We start from the raw sequence: 23,145 nt of genomic DNA on the forward strand, positions 1-23,145 counted from the left end.
AGTTTCTGAAACAAAAATTCCCTATTAAAAAATACTTTAGATCAACCAACAAAGCTTATTGAAATAGAGTTTATACTTCTATAAAAATAGGGTTGTGGACAAGTTAAAATACCATATGCTTACTAGTGCCATTGTTTGTTTCTTCTCTCAGAAATCAGAGTAAGATGATGACTCAGTTTTATGATCCTTGTTTGTTTTGTTTTTAAATTGCCAGATATGTTGATGCTGCAAATGCTTTGGAGCAAGAGACAAAATTAGGTTTACGTGGCTTTGAAGTTTGTGACAACATTGATCTTGAGACAATTTTGATGGAATATGAAAGCTACTATTTTGTAAAATTTCAAAAGTATCCTAAAATTACCAAAAAGATCCTGGACACTGGTATGTGGCTCTGTTCCAAAAATAAAGCTTTTGTTTCCAGAGTTTAAAATGTGTATTTCCCTACTATGCTCACAGCCCTTGTCATGTATGTCAGCATTTCATGTTCCAGCCCTTACGGTTACAGCTAGCACACAAGACACCAGAACTGAGAGAGGTGGCTTTGAGCCCTTCTGTTTTCCTTTTTTCTTTATACAAAGGAACTAGAAGGTGGCATTTTTCTGTCTTTTGAAAGTTGCTTTGGTATTGGAAAATGTCATCTAAGCACAAAGCATTATGGCAAAGATATATTTATCCATTTTCTTCTCATAGGGAGAGAATAGTGGAAGAATGATACAGAATGTGGCAAATCAGAATATGAGCATTCTGTTATAACCCTGAGAGCCTGAACGGTTTTGCACTTGTGCACAAAATGTAACTTGGAGAAGCCATAATAACAACTCTATGAGAATAAGTGATGAAAAGCTTGAAGGATCTAAGTTTGGATTAGACATTAGGAAAAATTTCTTCATGAAAAGGGTTGTCAAACCCTGGCACAGGCTGCTCAAGGAAGTGGTGGAGCAATATCCCTGAAAGGGCTCAAAAGACATGTGGATGTGGCACTCGGGGATGTGGGTCACTGGTGGCCATGCAGGGGTGGGGGAGTGATTGGACTGGATGGTCTTAGAGGTGTTTTCCAGCTTAAAGGGCTTAGTAATTGAAATTATCTTGAAATTTGCTTGAAAAAGGCATGCACATCTAGAACCTATGGATTGGGGTTAATACAAAGAGGAAGAACAGCCCTGCAGGACAAAACAGAAAGGATTTGTTATGAGTTAAGAGTGAAAAAATATTAAAAAGCATTTTTTCACATCACAGTCAGAGCAGTAGGCAAGACTGAATCCATGATCTAAGTAAAAAAGAATTCCCAAAAAGCCACTCTTGGACACTTAAAAGCTCTCATTATGCATTTTTTGGTCACTAAAGCCTCTCTGGCATGGAATAGTATGCTCTTACCTAAGCTCAGATTGGTGACCATGCTGACAGGGAGGCATCATCCTTTTTCCCTAAAGCACAAGTAGCCTCTTCTCCTGCACTGCATGCAGTCTTTACCACGCCCTAAATTGTGCCTGTTGCCAGACTTGGATATCTAAATAAAACCCTTGGTGTGGTGCTCCTTCCTACTGAATTCTTTGCAGCACTCTTGGCAAGTCCTACAGTAACAGGTTGGTAATTTCCATGCTCATTTCTGGTGAGTTGGAAATGTTATATATATGTACCCAGAAGATTACAGGTTGCTCCATGGGCTCTGCTGCCCCTAAACACACCATGTTCCCAAGCTCCTTCAGGGAAATAACTGTTTGGGAAGGATTATTTTATTGTGTGAGAATCATGAGTGGAAGAACATTGTACAGTGAACACTGAAAGAAGAGGTGGTTTTGGAGCAGCCAGGGGCATGCTGGTAGAATCATACAAATCCTTGGCTTTATGAGTTCACATTTGGGCTTTGCAAGTTGGACATTTTGTGAAAAAAAAAGCTCTCCTTTGACAGAAGTTGTTTAAAATTATAATAATGCAAAAGATAACATAGTTTGATAACCACTATTGCAATGTGACATTTATTCTGTCTTGTTATGTTGAACTTGATTCCTCTTCAGAGGAGTAAGGCAAATTCATATTTCCCAATTCAGTAACGAAAAAATTATTAGCATTAAATAAGCATTCTGTGTGCTATATTAAATTATGGTACTTAATCTAATTTCTGGTGATATCCATTTTACTGTGAACATGATACTGGTTTTAAAATGTAAGCAGAGAAACCAAAGACTGTATGAGCTAAAATGTAAAAAGCTTGAAGCAAAAGCACTCTCACTGACACCAGTTTGTTTTCAGTAAGCTTTTGCAAGCTTGCTGTGCTTATACGGTGTATTCCTGTTTATGCATTATTATTTCCAAGGTCATTATTGTGTGCTTAAAAATATTTTTAAAGGGGAAAAAAAGGTTCAAATTGCCTTTTTTAGATCCTTGATTATTTTCCATTTTTATATTAATTTTGCCTCAGCAGAAAATAAACAACAGCTGAGAAGTGGAGGAAGAGCAAGAAGGTGAGATATATGTGTGGGGTGTTTTTCTGGGCAGAAAATTTTCCTCATAAAAGCAAATATGCACAGTGGTTAAGATAATGCTGTGAGACCAGAGGAGCACCAAAGCCTAGAGCCGTGCTCCTGACTGTGTGGTACATTTTTTCTGCATGTGCTGGAGGAAGTTAAAGACTTGTTTCCCAAATGGAGAGGCAGACAATTTACAGAGCTTCTGCAGTGTGGGTAAAGTGGGGTGGGGTGTTTGAAAAAAGTAAGCATTGAACTCTGCTGAGATTGAAGTTAATGCCATAACTTCAGTGGAAGCAAAGTTAGCCTGAAACTGCTTTATTTGGAAGCTTTGTGTTTTAGTCTTTTGGTATTTTGAAGGAAAAAAAAGTCATGGAAGTCTTGCATTTTTTTTCTTTATTCTAGGACAGCAGCTTCTTCTCAGAATATACCAAGGGTCAAACAACAGACAGTGCAACGATCAGTATCAAAAACTTCAGCTGGGAGTACAGCAGAACCTAAATCCTCCACCAAGGAGAGCCCCAGACAGGTTTAAACATGTTTTCTTTTATCTTGGCAGCAGTAGAGTTGAAATTAATGGGATTTTGTCTGGGGAGTCTGTAGGCAGCAAGAGGATGTGAGTTACACAATTAATAATTGTGCAACTAATGGGTTTTACTGATTTTGTCTCTTAAGGTGCAAGACCTTGAGAGAATTTCTGGCCATGAGTCTGGGGGCAGTCACAGGCAAAAATTAGAGGAAAAGGAGGTATATAATCCAACCTATACTGAAAACAATCAGAGGGGTTTTTTCCATTGATATCAATATATTCATCCTTTAGTGCCAGAAAACAAAACAAACAAAGAATGAAGTGGAATCATTTGTAAGCATCTTCACAGTGCATAAGTTGTTTGAGACTAGGGAGTAATTTGGGTCTGTAATTTTTAGGTTTGAGAGTCACATTTTGGTGAGATTGCTGTGAAATCTGCTTTATTATCATGCCTTTACAGAGGGTGGACAGGAACGCCAGGTTGGTGGGCAAGCACTGTGTCTATTGCAGCCTTTTTTTTAAGGGCCTGGCTGCATTTCTGCATCAAGAGGAACTCTTCTCTGACCTATTGCTACCCCTAAAAATACCCCAAAACTTTGCCTTTTGGATTGTATACAGCAGTAACTGCTGTGAAGTTACTAAAATAGCTCCTGAAATAGCTCCTCATTTCTGAGTTGACGTGCTGTGCCTTTTACTTGGCCAGTCATTTCCCCTGCTTCTTATGTAAAATGCAGTTTTCTGCTCAGTACATGGAATAACTTCACTGCTGAGCTCCAGAGCCATGGCTTTCACTGCTGTCACCAGTTAGATGAAGTCCAATTAAATCTACAGTGGTGTTTAAATGATCAGTATTTCTCTTGGAACTTCATCTGGGCCTGTGTGAAAAGAGGGAATGATACCTGTAATGTAATATCTTCAATCCATTTACTTGGCAGCACATCTGTTTTAAAAGGCATTTTTCTTTAGGATAGTGATGGTGCAGATACTCTGGATCAATCTGATTTTGGCTTAAGCATCTCAGGAATCAGCAAAACTGGAGGAGACAGCTCTCACCCAAGAAAGGTTAGTGGAAACCTTGTATGTGGTTTCTCAGAGAAATATGTATGTTGAAAAAAAAAGCACAGAGGTTTTCAAAAATATCAAATGGTAGGGTTTTTTGTCTATTTTCGTATAAAAATGTTTCTGTATAGTCAGCTGAAGAGTCAGTTTTATAATTTTGTATAAAAAAATTATAATACTTTGCATAGGAGGCACTTTTTTCATTAAATACTATTTCAAACATACTCAGAGAGGAATATTTATCTTTTTAAGGCCTAGTGGTAAATAACTAAGACTGAAGATAAATTTTGAATTCCTGAATGAGGTCATGAAAGGCTCTGCAGTTAAATTATTTAATTGACTGAGTTGTGTGTTCTATCCCCATTGCTACCACGGTTTTTGGGGTCAATTTTTGCCATAATTAGGACTGTATATGCAGTAAGGAAACACACTGCTGTAATTGCAAGCAAAATTTGGCCCAGTGTATTTTGAAAAGTAGTGCTACCACCATGGTAAATCCTACAGCAACATTTTTTTTCTCCTTTAGGGCCAAATAATTGACTTCCGCAAGATGATTCGGGATGCTGTCAGAGTGTCACCAGATGGAATTCCCTTGAACAGCCTTAATTGTGATCCAGATCCATCAGTAAGTGTTTCTGTTCATATTTCCATCCAGTCAATATGAACTTGAGTTTTGCACAACCAGGAACAAAACAAAATACTGCAACAGCGTTGTTTTTGTTCCCAAGTGCTAAAAAAGGTCTTGGATTTCTGAGAGGTGTGTTTCCTCCATGAAGGGACTGCCCTGCTTGATAGTTGTCTGATTTGATGACAGTTGTTTATTCTGAACATGAAAGTAGGCAACAAATAAAAATGAGGCGTTAAGATGAAAAAAAGAAAATAAATGCAGACACCTGCAGAACATCTGGGTGTGAAATCCTGGTTCCTTTCAGCTCTAGTATGTCTCTACCATTTGCTTCAGCTGAGACAACAACAGAATTTTGATGGTTGAGATAAAGTTTCTGTAAACACTCTACACACAAGCCAGAACTTCTCAGATAGTGCATCTAGCTTTCATGGTGCTTGTCTGCCTGGCAACTTGCTACACTGGAAGAAACTATCCAAAAAGAGAATGTGACAAAACAGTGACCTGCAGTTACATTTTTCACTCCTCTTAGTCTATGTAGGTCATATTTAGGACTATAAGTGTGATAAGAAAGCTGCTCATTTTAATGTTGATTAGGGTTAGATTCTGTCAGAGGAAAATACAACACTGCAAATATGTTTTACTTTAAAATTTGTATTATTACACATATCTCTACAACTTTAAAAGTTGATATTACTATGATGTATCCGTTTTTTAAAAAATACATAATAGTTTGTTTAAAAATACTTGCCATCTTGACAAGAACCTATGTTTTTCTCTTTTAGGAACGATTATTGAAACCTCTTAGTGCTTTTACTGGCATGACTGGTGAGATGAGAGAACTTGCAGTGGTTGTAAGCAAAGTAAGAGCAGATCTCCATGTCAGTTGTAGAGAGACGTTGGTTATCTTTGTCAAATGGGAATGCTGTTTGTTTCTTTTTACTGTCACTGATAGGGTTCCTTCTTGAATATGCAAGTTATTTTTCCCTCTACATAGCTCCCCAACAAGTCATTTTTTACATGTAATGATGTTTCTTTCTGATGCACAGTGGGAGGAAATAATTAAGTCCATTCCTTTCTAATGGGGAACAGGTAATTTAATCGTGCTGTGCAGACTGTCATGGCTTTTCTCTTTGCTACAAAAAAAGTGCAATACTTCACTTGAAAGAGAGATTTAAATATATTAGCTAAAACCAACTATTATCTAATGTTTTATCTGGCTGTGATCAGATGGTGGGAGAAACCTTGATTCCACCCTTTGGGTGCAGTTTCCATTCCAGGCACAGGGCTGTAGTCTCTGTGGGCAGTGTGCCATTATCACAGCAATATCTGAATTCTGAATGTATCTACTAGATAACATCTACCAAAATTACTATTAAACCCTGGTATTCCTGCATGGTTTAGAATTAGAGAATGATTTAGGTTGGAAAAGCCATCTAAGGTCATCAGGTCAGCACTGCCAAGCACTGCCAAGGTCACCACCAACCCGTGTCCCCAAGTGCCACATCAGCACGGCTTTTAAACTGCAGGGATGAGGATTCCACCACTGCCCTAGGCAGCCTGTGCCAAGGCTTGATAAACTTTTCCATGAAGGAATTCCTCCTGAGGTACACCCTGACCATCCCCTGTCCCAGCCTGAGGCTGTTCCCTCTCTTCCTGTCCCTGTTCCCTGGGATCACAGCCCAACCCCCCCCAGCTGTCTCCTCCTGTCAGGACCTGTGCAGAGCCACAAGGTCCCCCCTGAGCCTCCTTTTCTCCAGGCTCAGCCCCTTCCCAGCTCCCTCAGCCTCTCCTGGGGCTCCAGCCCCTTCCCAGCTCCGTTCCCTGCCCTGGACACGCTCCAGCCCCTCGGTGTCTCTGCTGTCCTGAGGGCCCAGAGCTGTCCCCAGCACTGGAGGTGCCTCAGCAGTGCCAGCATGGGGACAGGCACTGCCCTGGGGCTGTGTCACAGCCTGGCTGGGACAGCCCAAGGCCACTGGCCTAGTACTTGCCCTGAGCCTTGCTCTGTGCAGCCTGCACAGTCTGCACTCCCTGTGCATTCTCAGTGGTGCAGTGGAGAGATGCTGTAACTGTGAGCTCTGCAAGCAGTGCCCTCATCCCAGCACTGCCACAGCAGCATCAATAATGCACCATGTCCCAGGGCAGACTTGGGGATTCCTCAGGATGGGCAGCTTGACCCCTGGAGGGAACCACAGCCTTGTCAGCAGCATTCCATTTCACTCCTGGGTTGAGGTGTAGCCTAAAAAACAGGCACTGGTCTCTCCAGGATCTGTGGCTATAGCACACACAAATGCTTAGCATCCACCACTTTTGGATGAGTCACTCATCAGAAAGGATTCATAGCACCACAGTGTTTGATAGTGTTGTGACTTTCTGGATATAAATATCATGAGTGTTAACATCTTGGGTAAACCTGCTTAAAATCATCTTTCTAAAAATCCTGGAAGACTTTTGTTGACCAATTTTATACCCCTGTATGGCCCAAATTCTTGGTCCACAAGTTTTGTGTTTGACGTTTAGTAGAACTTAAGAAATGTCTTAGGAAAATTCCAGCCTTAAAGTAAGAAAATTTTCATTTGTTTCAGTTCCTGTCTGGTCTTTTATTTATGGTAGACCTTTAAAATAATGTTGTTCTTCCTGCTACATTAACAAAAAAAGCAATAAAAAATTGCTTTCCATTTGTTATGGTGTGTTTTTAGAATTGTGCTCCATTATGGTATGTTCCTAGTTTCTATGGTAATCAACACTGTATAAATCAATACAAATAAATGGCATGTTATATCTATTTCATAACACAATCTAATTTAATTTGGAAACAGTTATGTAAGTCTCTACTTAATAGCAGAAATCTGATTCATCTCAATTCACTGTTAATAGACAGGGAAAGTGTAATCTATTCTATATAAATAATTTTTTTCTAATTGTATTAACTTTTCCCCTTGGATACAAGCACATAACTTTTCTTCAGTCTGTGTGGACTATTTTTGTTGGGGAGCAGAATTTATCCTGAGCATTTGTACTGAGGATGTGATTTTTTTGCAGAACAATTAGCCCCTGGAACACAAAACCATAAAATATTATGGAGGCAAATGGAGATTCACAGAAGATTTGGGAAGTTTGATGAATTAAATGAAATTAATTTAGTGAGTGTTTCAGGGCATAGACTAATTGCCATCTATCTTTTGGTAGATTCTTAGGGGAAAAATTTCTTCCTGTTGCAGAGCTTCTCACAGCTTTTCTTGCAGTTTATAAAATCTTGCATAGAGTGGAGTAAATAGAAACAAGAAATAACAACACAAGAAATAACATAAATAATAGGTATTAACATTATAATAGGTAATAATGTAAGTAATAGGTGCAGCCATAAAGTTACTGAGCATCAAGTTTAAAAACCACAAAAAGTAAGTAAAAGGTCCATCCATAAAGTTACTAAGCATCAAGTTAAAAAAAAAAATATTTTCACATTGCACATGAGTGAGCTGTGGAACTTGTGACTATAAAATAAACATGTTTAAAAGAGGGAAGAAAACTTCATTGAAGAATGAATGTGAAAAGATGTTTTGGCTCAAAGATTCAGATGTAATTTGAATTACTGAAGTCCATTGGTGGTGTAAACTTGAACCAATGTGTCACTATGATTACTTTTACTTCTTTTTTTAAATATCCAATACTTGCAACAATAGAGACAAAATATTAGGGCTGGTGAACCTTCTTATCCCAATTGCTCTTGATGTGTTGGTTGGTTCCTGAATCATACTAACAGAAAACAGATCTGAGGAAGATCTGCTCAGCATCTACATTTGGTAGGAATACATTAGGGAAACTGGGGCCTGGAGGGGATTGATTGCTGTGTATGCTTCCCTCCTGGGAGGTCCCTGGTACCTAGGGTTAAATAGTACAGCCTGTATCACTTAACAGCACCACTATTTTATCCCTCAGTCGATCCTTTTACTTTGCCAGAGTCATTATCCGACTGCAGAAGGAGTTTTGCTAACAAGATGTGATGTGTGTTGCAGGACATTTATCTCCATAAGCCAAATGTGAAGTGGGATGATATTATAGGACTGGATGCAGCTAAAAGGCTGGTCAAGGAAGCAGTTGTTTACCCCATAAAGGTAAGGTGCTAAATAGTTTTGACAAAACCAGTGTTGGGCTTGTTTCCTTGCAGTTACAGTGGTGTTTTAGAGTTCTCAGTATTTCTGTGCTTTTGTAGGCCATTTGTGTTAGAGCTCTTGGTGCTCCTGTTTCATGCCAGAACTATTCCTGTTCTATCTGAAATGGCACCTGCATTCTTCTACAGGAAAATTACCTTTCAATATTAATATTGTATGAGTTACATCCAATTCTTTGGCACCTTTGGCATTGTAAGAAGTGCTGGATTTGGCCTATATTAATTCCATGAAAAATTACTTTTTAGAAGAGAATGTCACATCAATTACACTTGGAAGAAAAGGCAGAAAAAACAAGCACTGAAAACAGGCTTTTAATAATAAATACAGCATTTTTCTCAGTACTCAGATCATACATGTCACATTGTTTTAGCATGGTTTTATGACTCTCTTCAAATTTCGTATGTTTCTTGAATGTGCTAGAAGCAGTGAAGGTGAGGACTACAATCCCTTGCAGTTTGTTTTTGATGATGCATTTTTAATCCCTAAATTAATTTTCTTATAGTATCCAGAGCTGTTTACTGGCATTCTGTCCCCTTGGAAAGGATTATTGCTGTATGGACCACCAGGTAGGGAGAGTTTTTACCCCATCTGTGTGTTTGTCACCACTTCTTGTTTTGTCCTGTGGATAAGTCATCAATGTTAATTAGATCAGATTGTTAAAAAAGCATGTTCTGTACATAAATCAAAAGGAGAGAATGTTGGATGGTTATGTCCATCTCTGACATTCAAACCTGCCCTTTCTTGTGAGCTTTGGCTATTTTCATAGTGGAATCTTCCAGAGACAGTACTTAGGCTAACAATTTAGGAGAATGAAAACTCAGACGTCTGTTTTTAGTCAGCTTGGACCATTTTAATCAAGACTGGCATGATCCTATAATATGTCAATAAATGTGCTTATCTCCAAAGTGAAAAATGTCCTTCCTTTCTTCTGCTTTTAGGGGTTGTTTTGGGAATGGGGTAGAAGCTTTGCCTTCTTCTAGCTGGGTGTTTTCCTTGTTAGTGCAGCTTCCCTGCTCCCATTGCCCCACTTTGACACTAGGATGTGGCTGGAAGGGGACAGAGGGCACAAGAACCTCCTGACTCAGGTTGCAGAGCCTCTCTCTGCAATGAAATCCATTTGTTCCTGTGAATGTTTAGGTGTTCCTGCCACAGAAGACATCTGACCATTTCAGCATGCACTACTTTGGATGGATTTGGAGGATCTGCATTAGCAGTTCTGTATTACCTCAGTTTCTCCAAACAGTCTTGAGAGGGCCACAAAATATTCAGAGGGCTGGAGCCCCTCTGCTCTGGAGCCAGCCTGGCACAGCTGGGGCTGCTCACCTGCACAAGAGAAGGCTCCAGGGACACCTCAGAGCCCCTGCCAGGGCCTCCAGGGGCTCCAGGAGAGCTGCACAGGCACTGGGCACAAGGCATGGAGGGACAGCAGCCAGGGAATGGCTTCCCAGGGCCAGAGGGCAGGCACAGATGGGATATTGGGAATGAGGAATTGCTGGCTGGGAGGGTGGGCAGGCCCTGGCCCAGGGTGCCCAGAGCAGCTGTGGCTGCCCCTGGATCCCTGGAAGTGCCCAAGGCCAGGTTGGGTGGGGCTTGGAGTACCCTGGGATAGTGGAAGGTGTCCCTGGTCATTGCAGGGTTTTGGACTCAATGGTATTCAAAGGTCTCTTTCTACCCCATTGTATGAGTTTTTTACTGGTTTTAGCTGACTGATAGTATGATGAGGGAAATTTATTCAAACATTCACATTTTATTCCTTTGGAGAGTGATTTTCTCAAACACTGTTGTTTGTAGGTACTGGAAAAACTTTGCTTGCTAAGGCTGTTGCCACAGAATGCAATACAACCTTTTTCAACATATCAGCATCCACCATTGTCAGCAAATGGAGAGGTGATTCAGAGAAACTTGTCCGGGTAAGAAATCTTCTCTCATGGATTACACTTTAACAAACATAATGTTCCCCCTTGAAGAACTTGGGTTCAGCACAGAACTGGAAAAAAGTGTTCCTCTGATGCTCATAATCTTTCCTGATTTAGACAAAACATGACTTTGGTTATACCTAGTTCTGAAAGCAGGAATAACATCACTTCTGTAAAAATCTCATAATGCATTCTTACTGTCTTGTTGTCAGACTTCTGTAATGTAAGATGGAGCAGATGTTCTGAAGGTAGCAAAGATCTTTGACTGCCTGATCAGGAGTCAGACAATCAGAGTTCCAAACTAGTGTATGCTTAGTCAACTCTTCAGATTATTTCACATCCATTTTGCAGGGGTTGGCTCCCAGGCCGCCGGCAAAATGTAATTTAGATTCCCAAATTCCTAATTGTTCTTTGTGGCACAAAATGGGCAAAGAACTCCTTTGTCACAAACATCTTCCCGTCAAATGCAGATGTAATGTTGTTTCAAGGAAGGTAGTTTGCTGGCAAATGGGTAAATGCATTTTTGTGCATAAACTAGCTAGGAGTCTGCATGGCTCAGCTGTGGTACAACAGGTTCAGGGATTCATGTGTAGCATCTTTGCCCATCTGAATCTCTCCATAACATCCACTAGCTCAGTGGAAATCCACAAGCCCTTAACCTGCCTTACCCTCATCTCTTGGGCTGCACTTCAGGTAAATGCAGAGCTCTTGGAAACAAATAACCACAGCAAACTATTCTCTGCAAATGGCATTGTGTGTCTCTCTTGAAATGTAGGCAATGGCTGCAGCACACTTACTCATCCTGCCTCCTTTGTCCTTTAAAATTGCATATTTTTCTCCTGACATTCTCTTTCTCTCTTACTGATTCTGTCTCAGCAGCTTCCTGGAATTTTCTTTTCTGGCAGGAGTATGTGGGGACAATCTGGTTTCTGCCACTATGATACAGAAGGCTTTTGTGAACATGCTGCAGCACATGCAGTGATAGTGAATTTGTGGCTTTTTATCCTTAATTAAAGTTGTGGCAGAATCAAAAAATGAAGTAAGGTTGTCGATCAGGGGAGCTCTAAGAAAAGTATTGTGTGAATTTATATCCTAAAATGACATGTGCCTGGTGAAGGGGAAGTATAGATGGGGTTTGTGGTCATTCAGAGGCATATCCTCTCATCCTGTTTTGCTCAGTTCTACATGGTATTTCTGTATTGTATATATTATGTATTGTATATATTATATTTCTAGTAAAATTGTATACTGGTCGTGGTCTACTTGTTACTCTGGGCAAATTACTTAAACCCTGTGTTTCATGCTCAAAGTGATGAAAATAATATGTATCTTTTAAAATTTTATTTTTTCAAGTATTCAGATTTAAAAGTGCTGGACTAATATATACTGTTAGTGATATTTATCTAAAAACTCAAAAACCACTTTACTCAAGAAGAACTGACAGTATTTTCTCACTCCTAACAAAGGCCACTCCATGTTTATGGAAAATTAGATGAGACTTTGTTCTCCAAAGAGCAGATCCACATTTTTTGTTTCAGCTTTCAGTCCATTTTTTAAATTGTGATTGTTCAAGCAATTTATGTTTGTTTTGATCGTGAAAAAATGAGTGCTTGATTCTTATCAAAAGAATCAGTGCATTTTCTTTCATTATGCTTCAGCTGACCTGCATTTTTTTTTTCCTCAAATCCTTACTTAAAAAAAAATTACAAATGGAGCAACAACAAAAGGCACATGTTTAATCTCAGTAACAATTTAGGAGTTCCCAGAATCCTCTGATGGATCATTTTCTTCTATCCCATTATTCTTAGGGTACTCTGATAGGATTTAGACAGAAAGATTTACACATAAAGACAGGATTACAAGGCTGTGTTCTTTATATCTCCTTTACAAACCTCTCAGATTTTGAGAGGATTCAGGGACCCTCAGCCTGCCCAGAGCTTTTTTCCAGCAGATATCCCTTGGGATGTGGGTGCTGTTAACTGATCTTCCATGCCAGTTCACTTTAGTGCCTTCTTGTGTCAGTTTCTCCTTCACATTTACTCTTCTCTCTGACAGGTGCTGTTTGAGCTCGCCCGGTACCACGCTCCTTCCACAATTTTCCTGGATGAGCTGGAGTCAGTTATGAGTCAAAGAGGCACTGTTCCTGGGTAACTGATGGGACCACTTTGGGATTAAAAGAGTGAGGTGCAGTGCTTGTGTCAGTCACAGCAGAGAAGCAAGAGAGCTTCTGTGAGAATTAGCAAGGGGTTACAGGGGCAGCAAGAAGGGGGGAGGTGCGGGGCTTCATAACCAGTTGTGCTGTACTTTAAAGGGATTTGAAATGGAAATAAAGGGCAGTGGTGAGAGAAAAAAACAGGTGAATTGTTAGAGGTAAGTAAGAAGTAGCTTGTTTTGTGACACTTTGAACGTAGGCATAGCAGAGTAATAGGGAGTGTACACAGTGGAATGGCATTTCCATTAGTGACAGATTTTGGTGGCATTGAACTTCCTGTTGCAGGACTGGGAGTATGTTGTTACTTGAATCTAAGATTCAAGACAGTTTATAGTTAAAAACACATTAAAAAAGGTTAGGGATGGGAAAGAAGCCAGAGAAATACAAAAATATTGTTAAAACTACTAGGAACCCATTACAGGGGATTTTATGTACAGTGAATTACATGATCATTTTATATATATTGTATTGTATGTCTATATTGTATGCTTACTATTTGTAAATAGAGTATGTCCTATTGTAAAGATGATACTTGTAGTCATTCTCACTTAATAGATGCAAATTATGAGCCAAATATTTCCTTCATATGTACATTTAAAAGCTCTCACTAACATCACTGGGTTATATATTCTAATAAGGGCTTTTATTCTAGATGCTGTTCTTATTTTTGCATGTACGTATTAAAAACTGACTTGTCATTGATGTTTGAAAGCCTTTGCAGAAATAAGTAATTAAACCTGAACTGCAGCCTTTACCATCTAAGGTCCTGATGTTTTCCCTGGGCTTGGTCCAGGAGTTTCCAAGAGCTTCACATCTGGAACCAAGTGTTCCAGCTGGTTTTCTGCAAAACAGATTACCTGTATTGGGGCCAGAGTTCTTAGCACTTTGCTTAAGTTCTCCTTTTTTGAAGAAGGATCCTTTCTGTGTGGTCTCTGCCCCTTTCTAAATTCATATCTGCATGGTGTATTTTTCTGTTTTCTTTTGATAGAACATTTTGCAAAATGTTGAATTCAGTAGTAGTTTTATTCTCTTGTGGCCACTTCCCATTCAGTCACGGAAAAATGCTACCCTGAAGAGGTGGGTGTACCAGTTATTTAATGGCAACTATCACATTATAAGAATTCACTGCTATAGATCAATCAATCAGTCAATCAATCAATTGGAGCCCTAGGTATTTTGCAGTAAATCTTGGTCTTGTATGGAGATTAACAAGAAGAAAAAACAAATAAATATTTTCTTTGGATTCAGTAATAGTGAATTCTCTCACTTTGATGCACTGAAAAGAGTCCATTTAAGTAATCATTAGAGAGCTTGATTTTAATGCTTAGATCTTAGCTCATGGAGCTTAATCATGCTTTGAACTGGGGCAAAACTATGACAAGGGCTCAGTTGCTGTGAATGACACTGTATAAATAAAGATGATTAATGCACTGAGCAAATACTATTTCTCTGAATCTTGGTAGTGGTGAGCATGAAGGAAGTCGGCGGATGAAAACGGAATTACTGGTGCAGATGGATGGCTTGGCCCGATCTGATGATCTTGTATTTGTTTTAGCAGCTTCCAATCTGCCATGGTAAGAGATCCAGAGAGTACATTTTGAATACATTTTCATGAGCTTCTAAGTACAGATAAAGATTTTATTTAGACTTCTGCAGAAAAAGCCTTGATATTTGGTTAAAGCCTTTAAAGATTAATTTGGAGCTTTTACTTTTAAACTCTTCAATTCTTGCTATTTGTGTCACATGAGAATAATCCATAATAAAGTCAACATATGCTAGTCGTACCAGCTGCTAATATTTAAAATGGAGTATTTGACTCGATAGGCAAGTTATTTACTATGTTTAAGCTAAGAAGGGTTTTCAGCCTGGAACTGTAAGGTGCTTAAAACATATGGTGCTTAGAAGGATACTCCATAAATAGGAATGTTGGATTTTATTAGAATCAAATGTGACTTTGAAAAGTTGAGGGACAAAATTCTCCAGTTTCTCCAACACCATTTAGTGTAGAATAAAAAACAGTTTAAGATTGGGACTGTGGAATTTCGTCAGGCTGGGCAGGATGTGTATTGGGAACAAGACAAGTTGGAGAGAATAAGGACAGGAGGTAACATTTTTAGTGCAACAACTGTGGGTGCTCAGGAGAGGAGCTGCTGATCCTCACAGCACTGAGATCTTTCTGGATACCCTTGTCCCTAAGGGCACATGGAGCTAAGTGGGTCTGTTCCCCTCTCACATGGAGAACAGTGGGTCTGTTTCCCTCTCACGTGGATCAGAACAGGAGAAGACAGCAGTCCTGTTTCCAGGGAACTTGTAGCCATGGTCTGGGAGTCATTTGTTGGGAGGTGTTAGTGGAATGACCTCGTGAGAGCAGCAGTTCAGCAGCATTTCAAGTGGCAGAACTTGAAATTTGACTTAAAGGTGCTTTGTTTAGTGAGACGACACTTGCCCATCTCTGTGTCTGTCACACAGAGCAGGGCACCTAAAACCTGCTGGGAGCCAGAGAGGCCTCTGCACCCACAAAGCCACAAGCTTCATTTTTGGATTGTTTTTCAAGATCAGTGATTTTTGGCGGAATCTTGAAAAGTTGCCATGGGGACAAATGTTGGAAAAGCCTCTCTTTGTGACTGGAGAGCTCAGGGTTGTGATCAGCAGACTGTTGAGAATGTCTTGAGTCTGGATGTCACTGGGTGTGTAAGCACAGCTGCTTCATTTTAAGTACTTATAAAAAAGTCTAAAGTCCTGGAGCATGTGTTATTTTTGACCATACAAATGCACATTTTGGTTGTGCATATCACCAAATGTTCTCTCACAAAGTCTGGGTAATATTTTATTCCTCTTGTCAGCTGATCCCCTTTTTGTCAGGCCTGGCTGAAAAGGTCCAGGGAACAGGCAGATAGAATTAAACAACAGAAGTGGAGTTTTTGCCTGAGAATTGAGGCTCAGAGGTAATATTTTCAATCAGTCCCATGTGGCAGGTAAGCCTAGCTTGTCTTGTCCAGGATTTTCATGCTCTTTAAATGAAAGAATGGCTGTGTGAACCCCTAAAATTTGCATAGAAGTTAGCTGCAATAAGTTTGACTGGTCCCTACTCTGGCGAGAAGTGTGAGTACAGAGCCACAATGGTTTGGTTTTTTTTTTTTTATAGCTATAATAGCAAAGTCTCTGTGTTGGTTTCAGGGATTTATGTCTTGGACAAACTCATGAATTTAAATCAGTGCAAAATCCTCCCCATTTTGTTACAGTATCTATATAAAAGGAACTGAGCTGAATAAGATTTAATCGTGTTCCAGTTGTGTAAGAAAATGCTGAGAAAATAACTGCTCTCTGTGTGGACAGTTAAGTTTGAAAGAGAATTAATACAGTGTTGATACATTTGTCTCTTTGTTAGTAATGAACTATAAATGTTTACGTTATTGCAGCATTGTTGCCCTTTCAGAAGAAGCTCTGAGCAGTGCATTGCACCTGAGATCTCTTAAATTATCCTGTGAGATAATTATCCATGCAGAGAGATTTTTGCATGTGTTTTGTTACCCTGTATCTGCCTTACACGATCAATAAGCTTTCTGGGAAGTTGTGTAAAATACACAGAATTCAGTTTTAAGTATTTTACGTATTTGATTTTTGATCATTTTATAATACCGAAGTTCTAATTGCTGCAAAATTGCTTCCTTGAAACATCCAAAATGACAGCCTTTTTTAAGGTTGAGACAAAACTACAAGGTTTCTGTTTTGAGGGACCTGCCCTGAAAGAAAGCAGTCAGTCTGTGTTGGAACAAGAGTGGCTGCTGGGGTGTTCACTTTTGAAAGTTTTGTACCTGAGACTATAGAGCTTCCTTTTGGACTTTCTCTCTTGTCTGGTGGCAATGTTCCTACCACAGAGAAAATGCTTTAAGAAGGGGCTGGGCAAATGCTTAGAAAGGTGTTTGAGGATGGATGGAAAGCCTGGTGAAAGCCTGAGCTTTCACGTCACTGGGGTTCTCCAGCCATGAGGAATTTGGGATTATCTGCCTCCAGAGAGGTCAGCAGGTTTTAAACCTCTTTTAGGATCCCAACTATATATTTACAGATTATTTTTATGAGCATTAGGTGACATTTAGCCCCCACTGTCAGACCTAGACTTCATCTCCACAGGAATATTTCACAACAAAATTTCAAAAGACCTACTGCTACCTAAACTGTGGCTTCACAGCACTGCCCTGTGCTCTTGTAAACATTTGTTGTTAAGCTGGATTTCAAGAGATTTGTTTAACATAGATATTTATTGATCAGGGAAAAAAATTAGTACCAAGCTGCTTTTAGAAGAATGAAAAGAAGCCTAAACAAAGCTCTTTACACTGTCCTAAGCTGCACTGCAGCTATTGATCTTCCTCTTCAGCCTGTGCTTACTGCCCAGCCCTGCTTTCTGCTGCTCATCTGCAGGGTGTTTCTATTAACAAATTACTTGTTGAAATGGTTGAATGTAATTAAATAAAATAAAGGCCTTGTTAGTGAAGGAATAAAGAGATCCTTAATCACGTAGTAAATGTTTCCTAGTGTATCAGCACATATAATTCAGTTTTCATTGCAGTGCTGTTTTCTTCTCACCCTTACCCTCAGGATGGGTGAAGTTGTGGTGCACACCGATAGATTCTAACCTTCCAACCCAAACCATTTTGTGAATCTGTGATGCCTCCTAATGTTAATTGCAAAAAGTCATCCATCTTATGGATCTGTAGAGCTTTGTTTATATTTTCATGAGCATCTCTCAGTACTTCATTGGCTGTTGTTTCAGAGAATATTTAGGTTGGCTCAGTGCTTTGTATTCTGCTCTGGTTAATGTCACTTAACCTTGCATTTGATCACTGACAAAACAATTCAACAACAACCAAAACACTCGAGATAACAAAAACATTGTTTCTTTATTTCCCTCTTCAGCCAACAGGTCAGTATAACCTTCTGGATAAACAATCATAGAATCACAGAATCACAGAGTGGTTTGGGTTGGCAGGCACTAAGAGCACATCTAGTTCCACTCTCCTGCCACTGGCAGGGACACCTTCCACTGGACCAGGCTGTCCAAGCACCCTGTTTCTGAACACTTTGGGGATGGGACAGCCACAGAGCAGCTGTGGGAGAGCTCCTCTGGGCAGAGCAGAGAGACTTCTGTTGGAGACTTATTTACAGAACATGGCTAAGGGCGCTCATGAAGCTGTGTTCTTGGGGGGCCTGAAGCAGAAGGAGTGATGGAAAATGTCATTTGGAGAATTTGCAGGCTATTTGCAGAGGCTGGCTCTGGTTGTCCTTCGCCTGCCAAGGCTCTTCAGAGTACCTGTGTGGGCACCTCCAAAAACCCTGAGAACTTTTGCACTCTTTACACAGATTATGTTAATGTGGGTATTAATATGTGTAAATAACAGCAAAGGGTTATCAGCCAGAGTAATTATTTCCAGCCAAGCAAGGCAATTTTAGGAAGTTGAGCTGAAAAATGCATTTGGAAGATGAAAGGAGACTAACATGGTTCTTTTCTTTGCTGGCTGAGACCCTCTGCGAGAGGTATTGCACTGAACATTGGACAGCACCTGAAGCAGCATAAAAATAATAATATCAATATAGCAATAATAATAATAATGTCAGTATAGCAACAGCTGTTGATTAACAAATTCTCTTATTTACTTCTGAGACCTTGACTAGAGGCACAGGGGTGGATCTGAGTGAATTTCTGTTGTCCTCTGGGCTCCTGGTTTTCTGATTTTCATGTTCATTGTTTGGACCAGTGCATGTGGAACAATGTTTCCCAAACCAAGACAGAGTGGGGAGAGGGACACTTCTGTTCCTGCAGAGCTGACAGCCAGGCATGCTAATGTTGGGCAGGCACCTGTGTGGGGATTTGGGAGCCCATTTATTTTTGGGTTCTTTAATCATGTGCTATGCCATAGAAACACTCAGTATTAAAAAAAAAAAAGACAAGTCACCAAAGGTGACAAAAATCAGTTCTGGCATTGGGCTACAAATCCATCTTGAGCTGTCTTTGAACTCCCTGTGAACTAAAAGGGAGTTTCCTTTTAGAAGGAAAGAAGAAACTCCATTTGTTGCTTTAAAGCTGACTTTGCTGGGAAAAATATTTCACCCAGGGAATTGGAGATAGGAGCAGATTTATTTAAGTGTATCTGCAGTTGCAGGTTGCAGGTAGAACCCTCCAGCAGCTGGCTCCTCATGCTCAGCACAAATGAAAATGATGCTTAGGGCTTCTGTTTTTCTGCCTGTACAAGAAACTTTGAAGTGGGTTTCTCCTGGACAAGATTTTCTTGCCAGGTGTGAGGAGTAAATAATATTTTAAACTGGAATAAGGAGTCTGTGACTGAATGGGGCCAGTAGAGAAAGATTGGTACAGGACCTTTTTCTTATCTTTTTTTAGACAAAACATCATAACCATGTTGATGCTGACAGAATCAGAGTTTTTGGCTCACTGACATATTTATCCAGCCTATTCACCCTGCATATGATATTTTTCATAAGGATAATGTCCTTTGTGGCTGTTTATTTATAATAATAACAATATAAATAAAACAAAAAAAATCAAAACCAAATATAAATAATATAAACAATTATGTATAATTTGTATAAACAATTTGTATAATTTGTTTAGCAGGAGGAGTCTCAGTTTGGTGTCCTGTTCTGCTGTAACACACGGCCTCACATCCAAGACCTTCTGTCTGGATTTTATACCTACTGAGCATCCCTTACTAAGTAGCAATTAATTAGTCCTCAGAATGCCCCAGACAGGCAATTGGTAGTGACTCCTCATTAGCAAAGGGCGAAAGGGAGAGGTTGTTGCTGATGAGACATGCTGCAGGTGAGTACCAGGGCGAAGGATGGAAACTGCAACTTCTGATTGTTATTGTTAGCATCGCTATCACAAGTAGCATATCACTGAGCAGGAATACACTGGATGATTAACCCCTTTTTTTTTTTCTTTCGGCACAGCTACAGGCGAGGGTCTTGCTGTCAAAGCCACGTCTCCACGCCGAGAGGCGCTGAGACGCTCCCTGTTGTCCTGTGCTTGCAGGGAGCTGGACTCTGCCATGCTGCGGCGGCTGGAGAAGAGGATCCTGGTGGACCTGCCGAGCGAGGAGGCACGGCGGGTGATGATCCAGCATTGGCTGCCCCCTCTGAGCAACAGCGGCGGGGTGGAGCTGCGGACGGACCTGGACTACAGCCTGCTGAGCCAGGTGGGCTGGGCTGCAGCTGCTCCTGGGCACGACAGTGACCGAGGGCTGGGACAGCGCCTCGAGGGCTGGGACAGCACCTCGGCCAGCAGCCACTGCCGCACACGGAGCTGGGCACCACCTCAGCTCACCTGAGAACGAGCCAGAGGGGCACTGGTGGGACGTGGGGCTGAGCACGGCACACACACACGCACACACGCGTGGAAATCGCCGGCTTCGCGCAGCTCTGCCTGCAACACGGTGTGTGCTGGCCCTCTCTGCTGGGCCAGCTTTTCAGCCTTAAATACAGGGAGACATCCAGCAATAGCAGATTTTATCACTGCTCTCACCAAGCTGGGAGCACTTCCAATTCATCAGGGTAATGAACAGTTAATTGTGTAGGGAGGGTTTGTCGCAGCTCCACTGCTGTGGCAGAAAAGAGCATTTGGTAGCGAGGAGATTCACTAGATACCCCAGCTTCCTTCATATGGCCCTTTGTCACATCCTGGATTCTTTGGAAACAGCATCCTAGAATGGTTTGGGCTGTAAGGCACTTCAAAGATAATCTTGTTCCAACCTCTAGCAGTAAGCAGAAGCACCTTCAATTAGCCCAGGTTGCTCAAGGTCCCAGCTCTTAAATATTTTACTTTACCCAGCTGAGATTATAAAGACAATATTGCTCATTTCTGGGCTCATAAGGAAATACATTTATTTTATTAACTGGAAAGCTGAGGATGGACTCAGAAAGGTGGATTTTATTTCACCTGCAGAAAATGGGCATTTAGTAAGAAAATGCCCAGTATTTTCCTTGGTCCTGTGAGCTATTCAAGGAACAGGCATTCAAAGTAGGCATTCAAAGAATAACAAGCTACATAATTTTGAGAGGATGGTAGAAAAAAATATTTGCGTGTGTTTCTGTGTGCATATAAATGTTTATTTCAGACAGCAGTAGACTTCACAAATATTTTTATAAATACATACACAATAGATATGCCTGCAAATTCCAATTATGTATGATTTGTGAACTGTAATGTATCAATCTGATCTGATCCCCTCACAGGAAACAAATGGATACTCTGGCTCAGACATAAAACTCGTGTGCAAGGAGGCAGCCATGAGACCAGTGAGGAAAATTTTCGATGCTCTTGAAAATCATCAGCCAGGTACCTCAGCTCTGAGCAGAGAGTCTGGCCTGGGAAATGCTGATTTCCTGCTGTAACTCTTAGAACGAGCATTCTAACTCCAGCAGGTGGAGCTCTGATATCTGCCTGGGAAAGTTTTAAAATCTACAGTTCCAAACCCTGTTAAATTTCTAAAAATCAGGGCTTCTTTTAAAACTGTCATTATCTGTGCTCTCAGCATAAATGCAATTTTTAATTTATCTCACTACATTTAGTCTGTTGTTTTCCTACATTAAGTGTTGGACTAGGCACGGACATAAAAGACTGTCTTTTGGTAATAGTAACAGGATTTATTCAATTCTCTTGTCTTTAGGTAACAGTAACTTGCCCATGATCCAGCTGGACACAATCACCACTGCCGATTTCCTGGATGTGATCACCCACACCAAGCCATCGGCAAAGAATCTGAGCCAGAAGTACACGGCTTGGCAGAGAGAATTTGAGTCTGTCTGACAGGAAAAACTAAAAACCTCCAAGCTATTTGCCATCCAAAGTGGCCTCCAAAGGGTCAAATGGTGATGGGGAGGGTTGTTTCAAGGAACAAAATGCAGTGGCAAGTGTCAGAGGGAAATTCTTTCTTTCAAAATGCAGGGGTGGGTGAAGGGGTGGTGGTTATTCTTTATTCAGAAAAGTTCTTTGAATTAATGTAATGGCACCATCCTATGCAACAACACCTCCAGCCTTAATTTTATGTATAAAGACTTAAAAGATTCATTGATTGATTCTCAGTCTTTATTCATGACAGATTTTGGGTAGAACTGGAGCAAAGTTTAAAAGCAGATGGACAATTAGTGTAACTCTCCATTTCTGACACTCCGTAGAGCACCACAGTCAGTGTAGCCTTCCCAGCAGAGACCTGCACCCTTCTTAATGAAACACAAAATGGGAGTTTTCAGTGAAATTCAGGACCTGAGCAGGGCATGTAAATTTGGCTAGTTTGTCACTATTTTCAGCTGAGTCCAAAGCCTTGAAGTGTATTATTGTACTGTTGGTTTGGGGTATTGCCAAGGTGAAAAAGGCAAGAAATTAAAGAAAAACTGCAGAAAATCATCACATTTAGGATCATTTACTAGAAACTGTATTGGTGGCTACCCAGTGCTGGCTTGCAGCCAGCCATAAAGCAGAATTACAGAACCCCAGGATGGATTAGGTTGGAAGGGACCAGAGGAGGTCACATCTGACCCCACCTGCCTGCTCCAGCAGGGCCATCCCAGAGCACAGGACACAGCATTGTGTCCAGAGGGCTCTGGGATATCCCTGGTGAGGGAGACTCCACCCCTCTCTGGTCTCTGGTCTCTGTTCAGGGCAGAACTTGTGCCTCCTGTGCAGGGGAGTTGCTGGGCTCAGTCCCTGCCCGTGACTCTGGTGCCATTGCTGGGCCTGGAGCAGAGCCTGGGCCCTCCCTGCACACAGGGACAGCCAGGGACACCCAGGGCTGAGGGCCCTCTCACAGCCCTGAACAGCCCCAGCTCCCTCAGCCTGTCCTCCTTGGAGGGATGCTCCAGGCCCTTCCCAAGGTGTGCCAGCCTGCCCTGCCCGTGGGTGCAGCAGTGAGCTGTGCAGGGCTGTGCCAAATGTCCCCCATGCCGGACTGTCCTGCCCACACATGTGGCCAGGTGAGCAGCCAGCACTGCCGTGTGTACTGCACTCTTCCCATCAGAAATTCCAATATTTTTTCATTTTTTGCCATTTGCTCCGGGTCCTATCATTGCCCTTTTTCATCCTGCTTCCTGCTCAGCAAGACACTTCCCCTCCATGCAGTTCTCCCTCTGTTTTCCTTGGGCTGGTGTGTGTCTGCATTC

At 41.0% G+C, this 23,145-nt stretch overlaps 1 protein-coding gene across 1 annotated transcript; it reads left to right on the plus strand.

Annotated features, from left to right (window-relative positions):
- The first annotated feature begins 224 nt into the window (after window positions 1-224).
- On the plus strand, window positions 225-22,057 carry KATNAL2 (katanin catalytic subunit A1 like 2). Its single transcript, XM_059873176.1, has 14 exons — window positions 225-381; window positions 2,420-2,462; window positions 2,871-2,994; window positions 3,961-4,056; window positions 4,580-4,678; window positions 5,464-5,541; window positions 8,695-8,793; window positions 9,353-9,416; window positions 10,642-10,760; window positions 12,822-12,913; window positions 14,442-14,552; window positions 20,024-20,186; window positions 21,223-21,325; window positions 21,657-22,057. Exons 1-14 carry the CDS (start codon window positions 309-311, stop codon window positions 21,794-21,796), a joined length of 1,404 nt encoding a protein of 467 aa, XP_059729159.1. The 5' UTR covers window positions 225-308; the 3' UTR covers window positions 21,797-22,057.
- Window positions 22,058-23,145: the final 1,088 nt, after the last annotated feature.

The sequence above is a fragment of the Haemorhous mexicanus genome, chromosome Z, assembly GCF_027477595.1.
Source record: "Haemorhous mexicanus isolate bHaeMex1 chromosome Z, bHaeMex1.pri, whole genome shotgun sequence".
Classification (NCBI taxonomy): domain Eukaryota; kingdom Metazoa; phylum Chordata; class Aves; order Passeriformes; family Fringillidae; genus Haemorhous; species Haemorhous mexicanus.